The sequence below is a fragment of the Musa acuminata genome, chromosome BXJ2-9, assembly GCF_036884655.1.
Source record: "Musa acuminata AAA Group cultivar baxijiao chromosome BXJ2-9, Cavendish_Baxijiao_AAA, whole genome shotgun sequence".
Classification (NCBI taxonomy): Eukaryota; Viridiplantae; Streptophyta; class Magnoliopsida; order Zingiberales; family Musaceae; genus Musa; species Musa acuminata.
The window spans coordinates 7,730,284-7,748,048 of NC_088346.1; the positions used below are offsets into that span (position 1 = coordinate 7,730,284).

General features: G+C 42.3%; 4 protein-coding genes across 4 annotated transcripts; all 4 read right to left on the reverse strand.

Annotated features, from left to right (window-relative positions):
* Positions 1 to 85: 85 nt before the first annotated feature.
* On the reverse strand, positions 86 to 3,504 carry LOC103997640 (metacaspase-5). Its single transcript, XM_009418927.3, has 2 exons — positions 3,103 to 3,504; positions 86 to 1,208 (listed from the first exon to the last, which is right to left on the reverse strand). The coding sequence occupies exons 1-2, from the start codon at positions 3,446 to 3,448 to the stop codon at positions 322 to 324; spliced, it is 1,233 nt and encodes a 410-aa protein (XP_009417202.2). The 5' UTR covers positions 3,449 to 3,504; the 3' UTR covers positions 86 to 321.
* A 920-nt stretch (positions 3,505 to 4,424) lies between these two features.
* Positions 4,425 to 5,498, reverse strand: LOC135624021 (uncharacterized). Its single transcript, XM_065127491.1, has one exon. It carries the CDS (start codon positions 5,496 to 5,498, stop codon positions 4,425 to 4,427), a length of 1,074 nt encoding a protein of 357 aa, XP_064983563.1.
* Positions 5,499 to 6,745: 1,247 nt separating this feature from the next.
* LOC135622940 (protein RICE SALT SENSITIVE 3-like) lies at positions 6,746 to 9,986 on the reverse strand. The gene is made up of 7 exons (XM_065125297.1): positions 9,051 to 9,986; positions 8,902 to 8,952; positions 8,709 to 8,825; positions 8,273 to 8,378; positions 8,091 to 8,132; positions 7,933 to 7,989; positions 6,746 to 7,858 (listed from the first exon to the last, which is right to left on the reverse strand). Exons 1-7 carry the CDS (start codon positions 9,185 to 9,187, stop codon positions 7,145 to 7,147), a joined length of 1,224 nt encoding a protein of 407 aa, XP_064981369.1. The 5' UTR covers positions 9,188 to 9,986; the 3' UTR covers positions 6,746 to 7,144.
* A 2,315-nt stretch (positions 9,987 to 12,301) lies between these two features.
* On the reverse strand, positions 12,302 to 17,210 carry LOC135622941 (elongation factor 1-gamma 2-like). The gene is made up of 7 exons (XM_065125299.1): positions 16,964 to 17,210; positions 15,499 to 15,648; positions 15,333 to 15,393; positions 14,221 to 14,273; positions 14,042 to 14,143; positions 13,462 to 13,966; positions 12,302 to 12,902 (listed from the first exon to the last, which is right to left on the reverse strand). The coding sequence occupies exons 1-7, from the start codon at positions 16,970 to 16,972 to the stop codon at positions 12,523 to 12,525; spliced, it is 1,260 nt and encodes a 419-aa protein (XP_064981371.1). The 5' UTR covers positions 16,973 to 17,210; the 3' UTR covers positions 12,302 to 12,522.
* Between the last annotated feature and the right edge of the window lie 555 nt (positions 17,211 to 17,765).

Here is a 17,765-nt window from a genome sequence, read left to right on the forward strand (position 1 = left end):
AAATTTAGCTATCATGTCAACCAAATATCATGGCATCCTTATCAACTTCATCCAACTCCAAATGCATTCATAGATAAGGAGCATCTAAACCAGCAAAACTGTTGGTCATTCCTTTTTTGTTTTTCCTTGCGTGATCAATCTTCTACAATTATTGGCAGCAGTTGACATAAAAGAGAACATCAATTGACAGACTTCCTATTTCATACTTGAAAGCCAAGTTTCAGAACATGTTGTTAATCGAAATTTTATTTTGGGCCAACTCACAAAGATGAAGCACCCTGCATTCTTCGAACATTGCTTGCTTGGCAACAATTTGCACAATTAGCAGATAAAAGGAGCAGCCACATGATGGTCGCTGCAGTAGAGGCCAGGCCGCTGCGTGAATCCTTGCTTGGCCAGCATCCGTCGAGCCCTCAACACGAGCTGCTGGTTTGAAACCTCACCATCCATCTCCTCGAGAATGGTCTGAATTGCATTGCTGAGAGCTCCATAAGCTCCGTCTGGACTACCTGGAGGAGTGGCATCGGCTGATGTCTGGTCTGTCTGGCAGCCACTGATCAAGATTCCATTGTCTGGAAGGCAGCCCCATTTGGCTCCGGCATACACTTCCTGTTTGCTACGGACTTCAGTCCCTGATGCTGGCTTCACATACTCTTCGTCGTTCTCCTCCAGCTTGTGCTTCAAAAACTCCTGTGCCAGACTACCAACCATGCCCATGAACCCACCTCCTCCACCACTTTCCCCATGCTGGAGCTTGTTCATTAGGAACTTCATGAACTTCTTCACTTTAGGACTGGCATCCTCGCCAAAAACATCGAACAAGGTTGGCCTAATCTTCCCAACATCGATGTCTTGCTTTCCAGTCTGCTGCTTTAAGATCTCAATCAATGTGGACAGAGGAAGCGACCGACTCTTAATGTAAGATTGTGCACCATCTGCTCGGTTGGCATTGCTACCGGCTTCATCATGGCGGTGATGGCGTTCATGAGGAAGGTGGATTCCTCGAGAGTCAATTGCATCACTAATGGTCTGTTTCAAGAACGATCCAAATCCAAAGCCAGAATCAGAGCTATCATCTTGGTGCTTGGTACTCTCACCAATTTGCTCCTTGGATTCATCAATGAGGCCACCGCTATGGCAGGAATCAGAAACAATGGTGATCCGACAACCCTTAGGAACCTTGTTCACATAGTCTCTGAAGTCATCATCTACAAAAAACAAGTATATTCGTCATTCATATCCAATGGACTACCAAGATTAGCCAAGAAGACATTGCTTCCCCCAACAGCATAAGATCCAAAGGATAATTTGTTTCTACAAGTACATGATCATGTTGGTTAAGTGCAGGACAGAAATTTCAGTGGCATGAAGATCAACAGAGTAAAATAGAATTCTGAGTGCAAGAATTTCTTATTGTTGATATCTGGATAAAAACATGTGTCATTGCAATAGAACTACCTGTGAAGATCAACCAATCAGTTGTGAAACAAGCAAGTTTCTGAACATCAAGAAGGTTCACTGAATAGATCAGCCAAATATATAATCTATGAGGATGCATTCCTATTCTTCTCATGAATGTAAAATGCAATAGTACCATTTAGATTTTGGATTATTTTTTATAATGTTTCTAAACAAGTAATGCTAAAGGCAATTTTGGATGCTACAAGTCTACGACAACAATAAGTAATAATGTCACAACTAATGAAGAGTTGAAGACTATCTTGGATCAACAACAAAAAGCAAGCACACATGAAAAAGAGAAAAAACAACAAAGACCACAAATCCCTGGCACGGATATTCATCTTTATCGATCATCTTATAGGTAAATCAGATTCAGAACTAAAAATGGCACATTCCCTAATTCATCAAGGTCATTAAGGTGGGAACCTGCAAAATAATCTAAAAGAGATAAGCACTTCTGTGGGGTGTTTTCTGGGACATGAGAGTTAGAAATACTGCTAATCTGATTTGAATCTCAAGATCAGCATAAAAGAGAAAAACTATTCTAGTTGCAATCTGAATCATACCAAAATTCTTCACGAAAAATAGAGTATCTGTATAGATTTCCAAAGTGAACAGGCCAATTTTATTGACAGGAGATTAACACACCTATTGAATCCAGAATTGATACCAAATGGAAACTAAAATAATACTCCAACTTGGAGTACACTTTCTCTTTTAGGCCAAAGAGCATAACATTTTTCGACAGCATAAACTATGGTGATCTAATCCCACTTTTCTTGGTCATTTATACCAAAAAAATGACAAAGGTAGAAGGTTGAGGTTTATCAAATAAGCAAAACCGATAAAAATCAAGTCAAAAGCACTCAAGTCTGTGATATTCTTTATCATCTAATATACAAATAACAGATGATGTGAGTTATCTATTACCAGAACCAACAAAACACTCCAAAGAGAACTATTCTATTGTTCGTTCTTCTATGCACTTGAGCCATTAAAGTAGGACTCAGAAGATCAATCTAAAAAGTACTAGAATTTTAGGGATTGAACTATCCTTTTTGTGTTCTTTAGAGAATGAGACTTATAAATCAAGCTCCCATGATTTTGATTTCAAATCAGCTAAAAAAGGATACTATAATAGTTGCAATCCTAATCAGAATTAAATTCTCCTTCATCAAGAAAGGTACTAATTGCACCAAGACTATGAATTTTACATGCCAATTCCTGATATTAGATTGAAACTAGAAAACAATATCTTAAAATACATTTTTCGCCAGCAAGCTATGATCATTTGACCAAAACGGCAGTCGAGGTGTTGGATAGAAAAAGGAAAAACAGATAACATAGACATCGAAGCCCTGTTTGGATATGAGTTCAAAGAACAATTTTCTGAAAGCCGATCTCAAGACTGATCTCCGGGATCAAACTTTACCCTTTTCCCAGGAGATCGCGGTGGTACTGCTGTGCTAATTGCATATAATTCGCATCCGATCTGTTAACTTTACTGACACATCGAAGTTAGTAATCGCAAAAGAGGTTTTAGAGAGAAGACGATTGTAAGAGATAATAATAATACGAATTTGAAGCATCGACAGGAGGAATAGAAAAAGAGGGTAGGAGAAAAGAGGAGAGGAGGTGGACCGGTGATGAGGTTCATGTCGCAGGGGACGATGCATTCGTCGTAGCCGGTGTCGTCGTCGTCACCGGTCTCGGCGGGGAGGCGGGTGCCGTGGCCGCTGTAGTGGACGAAGAGGAAGTCGCCGGGCTCGGCGGAGGAAACGAGGCGGGTGAGGGCGCGGCGGATGTTGGCGCCGGTGGGCCGGGGGTAGGCGTCGTCGGTGTCGATGAGGACCGCGATGTCGTCGTCGGCGAACCCGAAGCGCTTCACCAGGCAGCGGCGCATGCGCTTGACGTCGTTAATGCAGCCCCGCAGCTCCGCCTTCGTGCCCGGGTAGTTGCACCCCACCAGGACCGCCTTCTTCCCCATCGTCGTGCGTGATCCGATCTATGTGTGTGTTGTTGGGTGGGTGGACGAAGCGTTTTCTCGGGCAGCTGTTCGTTTAAATACCTGTGGAATGGGTCGGATCGGTTCACCACTTTACCTATTTGGTGTCGGCAGCGCTTCATCCTCGAGTATGAATACTTCCCTGGCTTACACGACTTCTCCGCTGGCGCTATGATTCGCTATGCAGTTGACTTCCACGGTGGGTCCCAGAAATGTCTAGACATGGGTAAAACAAAAGGGTAATTATTCTTTTCATTTTTCTAACTTAAGGGACTCTCCAAGATGGGTTTATTGGGCCTCACTATTAAAGGGCAGCCCAATTATAAATATATATATATTTTTTTTTTCCTTATAATTTTTTTTGTAAAATATGTAAAGGTATTTTTTGCTAGTCAACACCTTCAAAATTTAAAATCTTATATTGTGGTTAATATTTATTAGTCAATATTAATTTTGATAGTATTAATTTTGTAAAGGATCCTTTAATTAAAAAATACTAAAGTATTTTAGGTATATAGATATTTATTTAAACTCAAACTAGCTATTGCTGATTAGGTTAGCCTTATTATTTTAAATGGAATTTAATGCAAATATATGAAAAAAAATTGAGGGTAATATGCTGCCATTTCCACACTCCAAAGAGTAGCCTATTTTCTTGTCAATATGTCAGTTTTTCCTAATTTTACAGGGATTTTTGGTCACTCCAATCAATATTTGTTTTATCATATAGTTAATAATAGAAAACAAAATAGTGATTGGAATCATATGGGCACTTAAATTTAGAAGAAAAATTCATGCAAAAAAAAATAAAGATACAATAATACCTTCTTGTGAGGTTACAGATGACATGAACCGATCTAAATCGACTGGTGGAGTTCTTCACAGAGAGGTCTCAAATTACAGGCACAAAATACGTAGGACGTAAGTGGCATGCACATCATGCAATTCTCATGCGACGCTACGCAGCGTTCTGTGCTGCCAACAACGCGTTGAACTCCTCTCTCGCTCTCCGCAGTCTGGGCGTGATGCAGGTGGAGGATGGTGATGCCGGATACGACGTCGGTGCTGAGGTGGAGAACCGGACGTGGCGGTTCGACGACGAAGCGTGCGACTTCCTCGACGCCAGATTCGACGTGCTCTTCTTCAGCACCCCCTTCAAGTCCTTGTCGAACACGAAGGCTGTCCTCACCGGCGAGTCGGCGTCGTCGTGGCAGCTTTTGATCAGCTCCAATGGTAGGTCGAAGTAGGAGTGACCGCCGTCGTCGTCTCCGTCGATTCCTAGTAGCGCAGACGAAGACCACGAGCCGCATGAGAACTTCTCGAGGGAGGCCGCCTTCGAGACCGTGCTTATCCTGCCCTTGGCTGCCGACTCTCGTGCATCTTGGAATCCCTGAGGTACGACTTTGCGAAGCTGCAGGTGTCCCGATTGCGCTTGGCTTGCTTGCTGCAGGATTACTTGTTTCTTCCTGTGGGAGAGGCCAGGCAAGAACAAGCACCAGCACTTGAATTGGTCGTCCTCTAGTTGAGCATGGACTGGTTGGGGAGTCTCCTCCTTGCTGTCATCGTCGCTTGTGTCGTGGTCGACGACATGAACTCCGTCATCAGGTTGATGAATGCTTGGTCTTCTTGACAGGATTTCGATGAACTCGACGGACGGCGAAGAAGATCTTCCTTCGCCGCAGGACTTGCTCCGGCGGAGGGAGGCCTTTTGGTCGGCCCAGGCGAAGCGGGCCGGCACTGGAGGTTCCTGGTCGTCGAGGTAGTTCCACTTCTTTGGCGAGGAGAGGGCAGAACTCGGGAGGCTGCAGCTGACCAACTTGGGCCGAACGAGCACCGGCGGAGGCAAAAACTTCACCTCACTAGCGGCGGAACCTCCGTCGGATATACGATTACCTCGCACATCTGCGAGCTGCTTCAGCGACAGAGGATCCACAGTTATCTGTTTCTCCTTCTCCACCGGTGAATCAGAGTTGGTGGAAGCATAATTCTCGTCGTCGGAGTCTCCGATCGCCTCTTCTCTGTACGCCGGCATGGTGTGTGTTCAAAGAACTTAGACAAGCATGTAAGTGTTGGACGGGAAGAAGAGATCGTTGCACGTTCTTAAAGATGCATGCAAGCGTTGACGACCGCAGGAATGTCGGGAGCACGACAGTGGAAAGTGTTCGACATGTTCTCTGTGGTTGTCAAGCTGTTGAGTGCCATTAATGTTGACAGAGAAGAAATTTCAACCGTAATCTTCATACACTATGACGAATCGAATATAATAACATCATTAAGGGTTACTGGATGCTGCCCATCTGAGTCACAAGTAGATAAAGAACGCAACAATTTCAAAGGCTCTTCATTTAACCTGCGGGTTGCTGCACTTAAAGAAAGGAGAGAATTATGAACAAAGGATTTCATGTTCATGTTGCATTGGTAAACACATTGACCATTGTTGATGATCTGATCAAAGACTAATCGAACAAGAAAATAAACCATGCAAGACATTGCATACAAAACAGAGTGAAATCCTGTTCTTTCTTTTGTGTTTTAGAACAGAAACTAGCATTAGAAGGTAGAATACCCAAAGAAACCTCTCCTCCGGTAGGTAATATGCTCATAACATCAAAGAAATAAATGAACACATCATTTATTAGTAGGGAGAAATGTAGAAGATGAGCAATTACTGGTAATGCAGTCACCAGGTGAAGGGAAAATATCCCTGCATCCTGCTGAGCAAATGATATGAACACAGTCATAAACAGAAGAACTGGATCGATCATACAATTCATCTTGTGAAACCATATATAAAGAACATAAACTTTTAGTTTGATTAGCAGACACCTAACAAGTCATTCATCTGTCTCAGGGAAGTATGGTCACCCTGTTCAGAATTCTGAGTTGCATGCAAATCTTGGTGGGAACTCCAATAATTAGAATCATAGATGCTCAGTAACAATCAGCATCAACTAGGAGAAGAGCAGCAAATTGAGACAATTCAACTCCTGTATATAGCAATGGATGATGGCAAGAAGATTGAGAAGATAGAGGGAAAGGCAAAACCTAGGGCTGTCCATATTAGCTGGACCCTCATACTCATGTGGCAACATCATAATGTAAAGTCAAACAAGATTCTTCTGTTCAATGGATCTATGATTTAAAACGATGTTATCCATATCATAGACTTAGAATAACTTGTTAATCATGCACATTTATATAGTTGATCTGAATAAGAAGGCTATTATATGTATGTAAGCCAAATTTTCAAGAACTTGATGCCACATTCTAGAACAAGAATGAAAAGCTCAATGTATTTGTGATCTCTTATTTCAAGTCAAAACCTTCTGTGTGCATGCAATCTTTATGTCATCCAAATCAGTATATGGGGCTTCTGTCTCTTATTTGCAGTTCAACAAGATGAAAGAGAAGGATCCTGCTGCTTTATTTCCAGAACAAAAAGGTGCAAGAGAAACCTAAGCACATACTCTTGCTGAGTAACTAGACACAATTCTCAGTCTCCCTAAGCTACTGGTGGCACAACCCTAGCAACCTATATTTGCAATCCAATCCTAAGAGTCTAGCTAGAATCACTCTGAACCTACTTCAAGCAAAATTCTTCAGAAGATATGCCCCATGATGACAAGTTCAATCCTTGTTTTACATCCTCCTACCACAGATATTAGACCTCACCTCAGATTAGTCTAAGAAGGTCTCCATGATGTCTTGGTAAATCCCTGCCTCTGAGCCCCTGTAATCCATGGGCTGAGGAGTCGATGCATGGTGATGGTCCAACGAGGAGGAGGAGGAGGAGGTAGTCATTCTTGCGGGTAACGTGAGGCTCCTCTTGAATTTGCTATGTTCCATCTTCCTAGCCTTACTGGAATGGCTTGCTGAGCTCATGAGGTCCTCAGTGTTACTGGCACTGAGTGCTGCACCGTTGTCACCTTTGTTTCCCTGGCTCTGCTGAGGTGGTGGCTTGTTTCCCAGCGTCTCGGAACCAAAGAGGAGCTTGGGATCGTCCGTTCTTCCCGTTAGAGCAGTGAAGAAGGACAGGCCATTGGGCCATTTCAGGTCAGGTTCATGCGCCGGCATCATCTCATCCATCTGCGCTTCCGAGGAGGAGGGAGGGAGGAGGAAGAGCTGGGTGTCATCGGTGCTGTTGGGAAGTCCCATCTGGGCTGAAGGGTGATAAGCAGGGAGAGCAATCGCAGGGTTCGAAGCGAGTGAAGGGTGGCTCCAGTTGAGGATTGGTGGTGGAATGCGCGCTGGGATTTGCTTCATGGGGGCGGACGGTGATGGAGAACTGTTCCTACCTGAGGAGAAGAGCTGGGAAAGGAAGAAGCCAGATTGGTATCCCAGTGACTCAAACATGTGTCTCATTCTCAGTACAAAGTGCAGATCCTCAGGTACCTGATGCAAAAGAACAGATTAAGAACAGCTCATTTTGATCCATAAACAGAAAGAAGAGCTTTGCTACTACAAACAATTTTGCAGGAGCCCAGCTGCAGAAGGCCATGGCCAGCTTGAATCACAGCTATAGTCTGTGCACAGAACATCAGATATCAGAACACAAGACCAGTAGTAGAAATGGAGGGGAAAGGGACCAAGATAAAAACAATGGAAATGGGAACATGAGGTTTGCCTGAATTCCAGAAGCAAATTGGTCATTCCATTCAGGAGGAAGCTGCAATGACAGACAGTGTTAGAGGACAGCTCTCTCTCTCTCTCTCTCTCTCTCTCTCTCTCTCTCTTATGGGTGGCCAGTAAAAGAAAGCAAAGGAAAGGAAAGGAAAGAGAAGCAAAACAGTGGCATAGGCTGCATACAGCATCAAAAGAGCTCTGCCAGTAGTTGGCGATGTTGGGCTCGCATTCGGAAGGTTCCTTGAAGACCCATTTGTGACACTTATCAGAAGCAACCTTACCCATCAGCCTGTTCAAATCGACCAACCAAGCCATGTTAGGATTGAAGCTCATCCAGAAAAAGAAAAGCAAAGCAAAGGCTGCAAAACAACTGCCCTCTTTCCACTCCTTAATTTCCATTTGCTCTTTTTGCTCTTCAACTTTTCCAGGCCAATGACAACAAACTAAAGGACACAAACACTCTCACTGACTTGTACTGGAAGAAGAGTTTGCAAGGCCAAAAAAAATGGAGATGGGAGAAAGAAACTAAAAGGATTCAAAACACATCCCCTCCTTAATACCTCAACTGTGTGTCTCTGTCTCTGGCAAAAAAAAGAAGCAACACCTACCCAGTACCCACCCTTCTCCATAATTATACAGCTGAATGGACATCTTGCTGAAGGCCTTTCTGACTTGGTCGTCTCCATCAATCTCATCGACTCTCGTCCTGCAGAACCCATCCTCCCACATCAGCATCCTGCAAGCCCAGCAAGAACGAGCACATAAGACCGGAGAGAGCACAAATTTGCTGTGAAGTGGAGGAGGCTACTCACAGGTTTCCATTGTCGTCGCCAACCTTGCAGCCATTTCCACCTCTGCACCGACTGCAGCAGCAAGCCACACGGCAGACGAGTTCAACAAACAAACAAGAGGAGTAACAGAAGAAGAAGGTAAGAGATGCTGATGATGAATCGGAGATTACGGGCGAGGTCGGATGGTCCAGAAGACGGAGTAAGTCCAGTCGGAGTTGAGGCAGACGTTCCTGAGTGCCTCATGGAGAGCCAACATGCCCACGGCCTCCTTGCTTCGACCATCTCCTCCTACTCCTGAGCCCACCATCTCTTGCTTTGTTTCTCTCTGCCTCTATCTCACTCCTTACCCAATATATACTTCTTTTCCCCTTTCACCTCTTAGCCGACTTACTCTTCTGATGTTATTGCACCTTCGTTCAACAGTGGAACCAAACCCCACACCAAGATTAGCAGAGAAAAAGGTTAACAAGGTTGGCAGGCTCCCTTGTCTTTCTTCTCTCTGGTCTCTCTCTCCGGACTCTCTTTGCAGCAGACCTCAGCTTTCCTTCCTTTCCCAGTGGACTGACCGAGTTTGTTAACACACTCCCAGTGGTGGTGGTTTGGTGTTGGGTTTCGGAGCTGTTGGTGTCCGGCTATCACAAAATTGTTTAACATGAGGAGGATACCCTCCTTTTCCTTGCTTCGTCATACGGCGAGGTGGTCCAAACTCTTTTACCTCGGGTAACTCCTATTACGAACCTACCCTTCCAGAAAACACAGCCAGAGGTTGAACATGGCTGCCACACTGCTGCCGTTCATCTGGCGAAACAAGAGGGCCGAGAACAATGAACAGAGGAAGCTCTCAACACGTAACTCAGCATGTTTTGTTCACGCTCCTCCGGGTGCAATCCAAGGAGACAGGCGAATCTTCGCAGCAAACATGATCTTACGAAAGATTCAGCCAGCCATCAGATCTCTGCCTTGAAGTGCATGTGAGGAGACGGTGCGAAGCATGAGGGAGAGTGATCGACGGCGAAACGAGAAAATCGAGTCATGTTCATCGCACAAGGGGAGAAGCTGTTTCGTTGGGAGAGAACAGGGTTAGTACAAGAAAGCGAGGGCAAATGTTAAGGTGCGCATCGGCACGGGCATCCCTCGCACTGTGCAGGGCAATTTTGTAATAGGGGGGCTCACGTGGGCACGTGCCATCACAGTGGGGCGGTGCCTCGTAAGGCATAAAGAAAGCAAAAGGGCAGAGAGAGAGAGTGAGAGTGCTTTGAACAAAGACTTCTCGTTGTACTACACAAATCAAACAAACACACAGTAGCCACCAAACTCCGATGCGTGTCGGTCATACCGAGATGTTGAAGTAGCAGTAGTAGAAGTCTGGACAACAACAACGAGTATGGGAGACTGGCGAGCGCACGAAAGGAAGAGTCTGTGGACCTGACTGAGCCCGAAGTCGGGTCCCACCAAATCATTGGGGTCGAGTCCGGCTTGGGTCGGGTATGCCTGGTCGGGTGCGGATCCGAAATTGATAACACACTTAGTCATCTCGATGCGTCGTCTTTTTCTTTTCCTTATTATATACATTCCATGATTCGTATATAGACTTGGATTCAATGCGACTTAGTTGTACCCTCGGTAACTCTTTCAAGCTGTTCCATGTTGATGACCCTTTTCCTGGGTCTTCGTCTCCAAGTTGACAGGGATTTGGTCCCAACCCTATACTGCCATTACTTCTACCCTCACAAAACTATCTATCCACAGACGGAATCTGCATTATTATTATCACCTCCGAAGGCACGGCTTCTGTAGCCATTTATTCTATTCATTCTGACACCCAAAGCTTGTGAGTAAGAAGATATGAGGTGAGAGATCATATTTGGACCACCGTAGCTCTCGCTCTCTCTCTCTGTGCGTGTGGTAGAAGCTGGACCATGAAATTTAATATGTCTTGCATGGGTCCTCTTCATTGAAATCTGCAACTCAAGCCTAACATTTTTGTTTGGGAGGAGTTGGATTTGAATTCGTTGCTGTGCTGCCTGGGAGGGGAATCGGTCAGCCTTCTGCTACCAACAAAACCTTGGGAGAGGACCGCCCACCGGTCGCCACGCCATGTAAGCACCTAAATGGTGTGATTTCTTCTTCCACCCATTCTGGACGCTCGAGGATAAGGTTTCACGGTGAGGTTATTTCTTTTCTGCTGCTTACATAGAAATTAGGTTCATCGACCCTTCTTAGATCTTAACGTGGCGATGAAAAATATATTTTTTTATATTAGTAGGAATAAATAAGGTCACGTTCATTGATCCTTGTGTTCTTTTCATTTAAATGAATTATTTACTAGTGAATCAAAAATAATCTTCCATCAAGAACTACAATCTTCCATGACCACGAGCTTAGATTTCTATGTTGGGCTGTGTTTCTTCTTCAAGCTTACCACCACACTGAACTTAAGCAACCGATCTCCTCTCTTTGGTAAAAGAGAGGGATGGTGAGGTCTCTCATGGCGGCAAAGACTGATCCACTACCTCCTTAAAAGCGGAGCCTCTCATGCATGCCTTGTGAAGGCCATGTGACTAAACAAAGACTTATCACTCTAATGATATGGCCGAAGAAGATCTACAAGAGCTAAAGATGAGTTCAATGGGGATAATTATGGCAGGCATTTCCATATCCCTTGCATGGCTGACACCCTCCTGTCACTCAGCTTTTTCAGATGGTGTACCATTTGTGTTTTTTGACAACAACTCTCTGGTACGACAGAGAGATTGGAATCTTATGGATGTACAAGTGTTACTGTAGTTTTGTGTTGTCATCATCTGGGAGAGGAGCAAATTGGATCTTTGAGGTGGTGGGTCCATGAAGCTTTTGTTTATTTAATCTTTCTTGTGTCAGTCATGGTGGAGATGAGTTCATTGTTGGCTTGTTAATGGGAGGGAGATGAGGTGCATGTAAGGACACGCATTGCCATGCTGTGCTAGTTGGACGCACTTAAAGATGCTTGACAAGGGAGAACAATCTCAAATGAAAGAATAAAAATGGTGTGATATAAAGCCTGGACAGAATTTTGCATGAATTATCTGTAAATAAGCAAATGATGATCAAGTTTCTCAATCATTTATCGATCCAAATAAAACTTGATAGATATTTTAGAATAATAAATAAATGTTTTAAAATGCATATCCAGTTCTCTCTCTCTCTCTCTCTCTCTCTCTCTCCTACTTTTTATGATATCTGAAACTAATGAAAGAAATTTGCCAACTTAGCATCGACAACTTCTAAACTCAGCATTACGACAACCAGCCAACCATACACCATTCATTTCAGGTGCCCACAAACCATAACCAGACATTATTATAATACTCCAAACATGGAAATCATTTATGCCGTCTGAATGGCTGAATCGCATTAGAAACTCATCAATCAAAATCAGATCTTCCAAATGAACAATATTTGATAAGATGACCGAAACTCTAGATAAATATTACGGGTATTATGGCAAGTATACTTTTCCCCTACAGGAAAAACTACAAATCAGCGATAAACAAAATTTCGGTACCAATGAGCTCCTGACAAGACGAACACTAGCAAGCAGCTAAAAAAGTTTGAGAGGACAGTGGAGATATCTAATGGGGAGAGAGGATTCTTTCAACATCTTTATTTGAAGCACTTAGCATCAAGTAAGGCCTCTCCTTCAAATGGTTCCTGGTCCTCGATCATGGCGTTCACCCTTTCCTTCTGTGCTTCATCAGAAATGTCAACCTTGGCCCAGTCATACAGCTCCATATCGTAGACTTCATCGAGCACAAACTTTGGAATCTCCAGCCCACGGAAAAGCCACACCCCCTTCACCTTGAAGGGTGGGTCAGAACCGATCACAAGCATCTTCCCGAATGCATATTTGCGGGCCAAGTCCATGCGCTGCAGGAAGCCACTGACCTTGTTCAGGGTCACAAATGAGACAGTGTTCTCATCGTTGTACTTATAGTCACAGAACCAAAGAGAGTAACCCTCAGGATCATACATATCCCAGAAACCTGAAGTCAAGGCCCACAATAAAAGGAGTCAGGAAAACTACATGGAATGCGTGACAAAATGAGGTAGAACATGGAATATTGTGCATGCAATTATCAGAGAGAAGTGGTGTATATAACTCTAAAAAAGATCCTTGACTAACATTTATCACAGATGGTGAAGAAAATTTTTGCATAGTTGAAAATCTCCTTCCTGCCTCTACTAGAGCTGATACATTAACTTATCAATATTGAGCCAATAATTTGATATGCTAGTTGTGTCAGTAAAAATGCACCTATAGACTTGTAAAGAAACAAATGCATCACATAGTTTAGCAGTTTGTGTTTTGAGAAACGCAAGGAAGCAGGTTTTGCTGATGCTGCCAACTGTATCATGAATAAAAATGAACTGTGAATTACCAATTAAGCAACAAATTACATCATACAGAATGAAAAGTGCAATACTTCTACATATCAAGCTTCTTTTTTATGGCAAATTCGATAAGCATCCATATTGTTGATCACTACTTAAATATCATCAAGGAAACAAATTTATTTGAGGTCCAAAGGTTGGAAAGGATACCTTTGATGGCAACTTCCCGGAAGTTGGTTTTTGTGTTTGAATAGAGCCTCTTCCACTCATCCAATATCATCTTACTAGGAGGCAGTAGATCTAGAGGATTTTTTGGCTTGGGCTTGGGAGCCTCCTCTTCCTCTTCCACAACCTCCTGTACCTTAGGTTTCACAGGCTCCTGCTTTGGTTCCTTCTTAACTTCCTTTGGCTTGGCTGGCTCTTTTGCAGGCTTCTTTTGTGATGGAACAGGTGGGACTGAGTCTGCCTGCTTGACCTCACCCAACACCTTACGGAAGTTTGGTTGATTAACCATAGTCCAAAAGTACCTTTCCACATGAGGGAACTCTGAGGTAACACTCTTGAGCAAGAGCAGACTGAATCCATGATACAAGTTACATATCATGATAATATCAGCTAATGTAACAGAGTGTCCGACAAGGTATGTGTTTGAGGCGAGATGAGTATTCAGAGCACCAAGTGCCCTCTTCAAACTAGATGCTGCTACTTCCTCAGCCTAGATAAAAACACTTTTCAGTCCAGAGTGCAAGACACAACTCTGATATGATGCCAATACACTTGTTATACTTACGACAGCATGGTAAGGCATATATCCAAGTCGTGGATAAAGCCAGCGGGCAATATTTGCATCAACCTCCATTGATGCAAAGTCAATCCATTGCTCAATGTGGGCCTGACAACAACATGGATTAACAATTAGATGAGCTGTCATCAAAGGACAAAGAAAGTTAAAGACAGCAGAAAACATACATATTCAATGAGTGAACTGCCATAGAGGGGGTTATCAGCCTTCAAGCGAGTAACTGAGGAAGAAAGAAAAAAGAGACCATTAGTCACCTTTGTGAATGATACTTTTGCATCTTGGTCAGCAGGAAATTTAAATTTTTTTATATTTAAAATGCTCCTCAAATCTTACATCATGTGCATCAGAATTCTTTAGTTTTGGAGCTTTGGTCCACTCCAATTATTCCTGTGGTATCTATACTTTGTTGCAAACAGATTCGCTATTAATCACTTCATTCAAGCTTTGGTCCACTCATTTCCACCAACTTTCTTGTGTGGGTAGGATAATGACTCTATTAATCATATATTCTTTAATTGGAATGTTGCTGCATAGGTGTGGGAATACTGAGGGTAGCAACTCAATGTACAGTATCAGCACTTTACCAACTAGAAAGGACATTGGTACAAGGAGATGATTCTAGTCATAACAGTCTAATCCTGGGTCCATTTATTACTAATGTGTTTGGTTTTGGCGGCTTTGAAAGGTCAGAAATGAGGCTTAAGTTCAATGGTGCCAAGCCTAACCCACAAGATATTCTTAAAAGCTGCCACTATGCTTTTGGATTGTCAGGAGCTTCTTAAGTATGAGGGACTAAAAGAGAATTAAGAAATTGGTTGTTAGGCGGTGTAAACCTGAGTTTAATTGGCTGTTGATGGGTCCGATAATATGTTACACTGTGGTGGAACAGGTTTTCTTCTCAGGGACAGTGATGATGCTATTGTTTTTTCAGGAAATGAGGCTTGATGGCAGCTGAGGAGATGGGAATACGGAATATTCACATTGAGGTGAATGCAGAATCACTGATCAAAATTTTGAAGCACAAGGTGGAAGCTCCATGAACTGTCTCTAACTTTATGCATGATACCATTGTGTTATCGAGATTTTTTAAGGGTACTAAACTCTCTCATGTCATGTGTACTAAACTCTCTGATCCACATGTTTTGATCTCCTCTGATAGGAGATGAGATGGTTGTATCCAGTCGAAGTGGTAATTAATACTTGTTTATTAGAAAAAAACGACTAACAAGTTAAACAAACCATATTAATGTAAATCTGACAATCTAAAGATCGTTCATACCATAACGAGCTATAGCATTGCTCTCAAAGACAGGACCATCAGGTGTCTCCAGTACAGGTACCTGATATACTTCCAAAAATTAGACCAATATATATAAACCCTTTGCATAAGCTTATACATAGACATGAATGTAAAATAGATATTTGCATAAGGAAACATTGCCTACCTTCCCTATGGGGTTCATCTTAAGAAACTCTGGAGTTTTATTTGAGACACCCATTTCAAAGTTTTCGGCCAATTCAACTTGGACACCACTGTACTCTGCAGCAATGAGCGCCTTAAACGCATTTTTGTTTGTCTTCCAAGAATGCAAAACCTGTGGAGGAAAAGAAAATTAAACCATGTAGCTGTAAACACAAAAAGATACCACCACCAAACAAGATGAACATCTGCAGTCAGATAAATTCTTAACTTTGGAGGTTTATGACAAAACATTAAATGCGTGGACTCTGCTGACATGGGGTATAACAAGACAGACACTGCATCATATGCTAACAAATTAACACAAAACAACAATAGAAATCTCGTGGCATACTAAGGCATCTGAGAAAATTAAAAAGACATCAGAAACAATGCCAAAAGATCAAAATAATTTGAGAAGTTGCCCTAGGTTCCAGTAGATCCTAGCACCATAAGTCTTGGTTTGTTTCCTGCCTTTGATAACCTTAATTGCTATAGGCGCTGTATGAGTTAGTGGCACGTACACAAAGGTGAAACCACAAAATCTTAAATTCTCTCATGTAACGTTCACCAATTAATAATGCTAAAAAAAAGCACAAATAGGTTTCTTTATCGTGAATATTCTGGAAAGATGTTGTTATGTTGCCAATTACAAGTAAAAGGCCACCATCACCAACTAACATCAATTTCCAACCATGAACAATCAAATAGGGAAGCAATACTAAATCAGTACCTAGCAGTTTGACCACCAAAATACCAACTCACGGGCATTTTTTTGTTAAACCTTTACAGTTGGACTCATAATACAAATCACCAACTACTCGAATTAAATCTGCTTTTGTTAGACCAAACTTCTAAGAAGTCAGATGACTATTGGCCAAAACAAATAGTCGTTTGTCACTATCTAATGCCATTGAAGTCAATAGATTATCCTTCACTACTAACAAAAGGTATAAATGCCAAAACATCAGCAAGCCTTAGGAGCTAGAGGCAGGAGCATGTGGATCCTACAGGTCCTGCGAATCACATGGAAGAGCAAACAAAGTGCAGAGGAAAATCTCTTCTTTTTTTTTTTCCAACCGGATGTCCCTCGAACCTCAATGGATCACAGATCATTTGCAGCAAGAACACGTTAGATGACAATTGCACAAAGGACGGGATCAAACCAAAAGAATCTACCATAACAAAACAATATGTTGTAGTAACACACAGAAACAATCATAAGCGATCCATTAATTCCTACATCTGTAAAACCCGAAGAAGACTTTTATGTTACAATTTCCAGATAACATATACGAATAAATCAGAAGGGAAAAAAAGCAAACTTTTCGTATAAACCTGAATACCGCAAGCGCAAAGACGCAGACAAAATTAGCACACAGAACAATAATCTTAAGACATCAAGGGAAAATCCAACATAGGCGACAGTCGCAACCGTTCCATGAACTCACCAGCGCCATCGACTCTCCGATCCGCGACCGCCTCAATATCGGATCTAATCACGAAGTGAAACGAAAACAACAGAACAAGAAAATTAAGTCACGGCCAGAAGCGATCTGCGAACAAATCGAAAAAGAAAGAGGGAAAAAAACAAATGGGGTTTAAGGGAGCGAAGAGTAAGAGAAGATGGAGTGAACAGCAGCGGCGCAGTAGACGAGAGAGACTGCGACGCGAAGAATAGTAGCTGACTACAATGAAAAGTTGCCGCATTCCTACGGCTTATATCGCGCACCGCCGTCTCTAGGGTTACCTGAGAGAGGTAACGGGTCGGATTCGGCTAAGCCAAATTCGGATTCCGTCAGCCGCCTCTTATAGAATAATACGAACTTTTTGCATTTTCATCCGTATAATTAAAAGGATTTAAACGCGCATGAAATAATTCAACCATTTTTAGAATATTTTAATCTCCAAAGACTCAAGCGGTCTAATTAGTGAACCAAAGAGATCCATCCGATTCTAATGTTTCTAGTCCGATCGGTTCACTTCGTACTTTGTAATTAATACAACCAAAATATTTTGAGTAGATTAATGGATATAAATTATTTATATACAGTCCAATTATGATCAATTAGACACTTTTTTAAGTTTACATATATTTATTTATTTTATTAAGTTCATATATATTTAGGGGTAAAGTTATAATCAGAAATTATTTAAAAATATAAAATTTTATTGATGAAGAAATCATGTCTTCTCCAATGTGATAATAATAATATTTTTTTATAAAAATAAGTGATGAAAATAAGATTCCTT

What these genes read in the sequence shown, in the direction of transcription:
- LOC103997640 (XM_009418927.3), bottom strand. Translation starts at nt 3,448, where the DNA reads ATGGGGAAGAAGGCGGTCCTGGTGGGGTGCAACTACCCGGGCACGAAG. An exon ending in CGACATGAACCTCATCACCG is followed by an intron (nt 1,209 to 3,102) that starts GTCCACCTCCTC and finishes TGTTTTTTGTAG; the next exon opens with ATGATGACTTCAGAGACTAT.
- LOC135622940 (XM_065125297.1), bottom strand. Translation starts at nt 9,187, where the DNA reads ATGGTGGGCTCAGGAGTAGGAGGAGATGGTCGAAGCAAGGAGGCCGTG. An exon ending in AATTTGCTTCTGGAATTCAG is followed by an intron (nt 7,990 to 8,090) that starts GCAAACCTCATG and finishes TTCTGTGCACAG; the next exon opens with ACTATAGCTGTGATTCAAGC. An exon ending in AGCTGGGCTCCTGCAAAATT is followed by an intron (nt 7,859 to 7,932) that starts GTTTGTAGTAGC and finishes CTTTTGCATCAG; the next exon opens with GTACCTGAGGATCTGCACTT.
- LOC135624021 (XM_065127491.1), bottom strand. Translation starts at nt 5,498, where the DNA reads ATGCCGGCGTACAGAGAAGAGGCGATCGGAGACTCCGACGACGAGAAT.
- LOC135622941 (XM_065125299.1), bottom strand. An exon ending in CAATGCTATAGCTCGTTATG is followed by an intron (nt 14,274 to 15,332) that starts GTATGAACGATC and finishes TTTCTTCCTCAG; the next exon opens with TTACTCGCTTGAAGGCTGAT. An exon ending in ATATGCCTTACCATGCTGTC is followed by an intron (nt 13,967 to 14,041) that starts GTAAGTATAACA and finishes GTTTTTATCTAG; the next exon opens with GCTGAGGAAGTAGCAGCATC.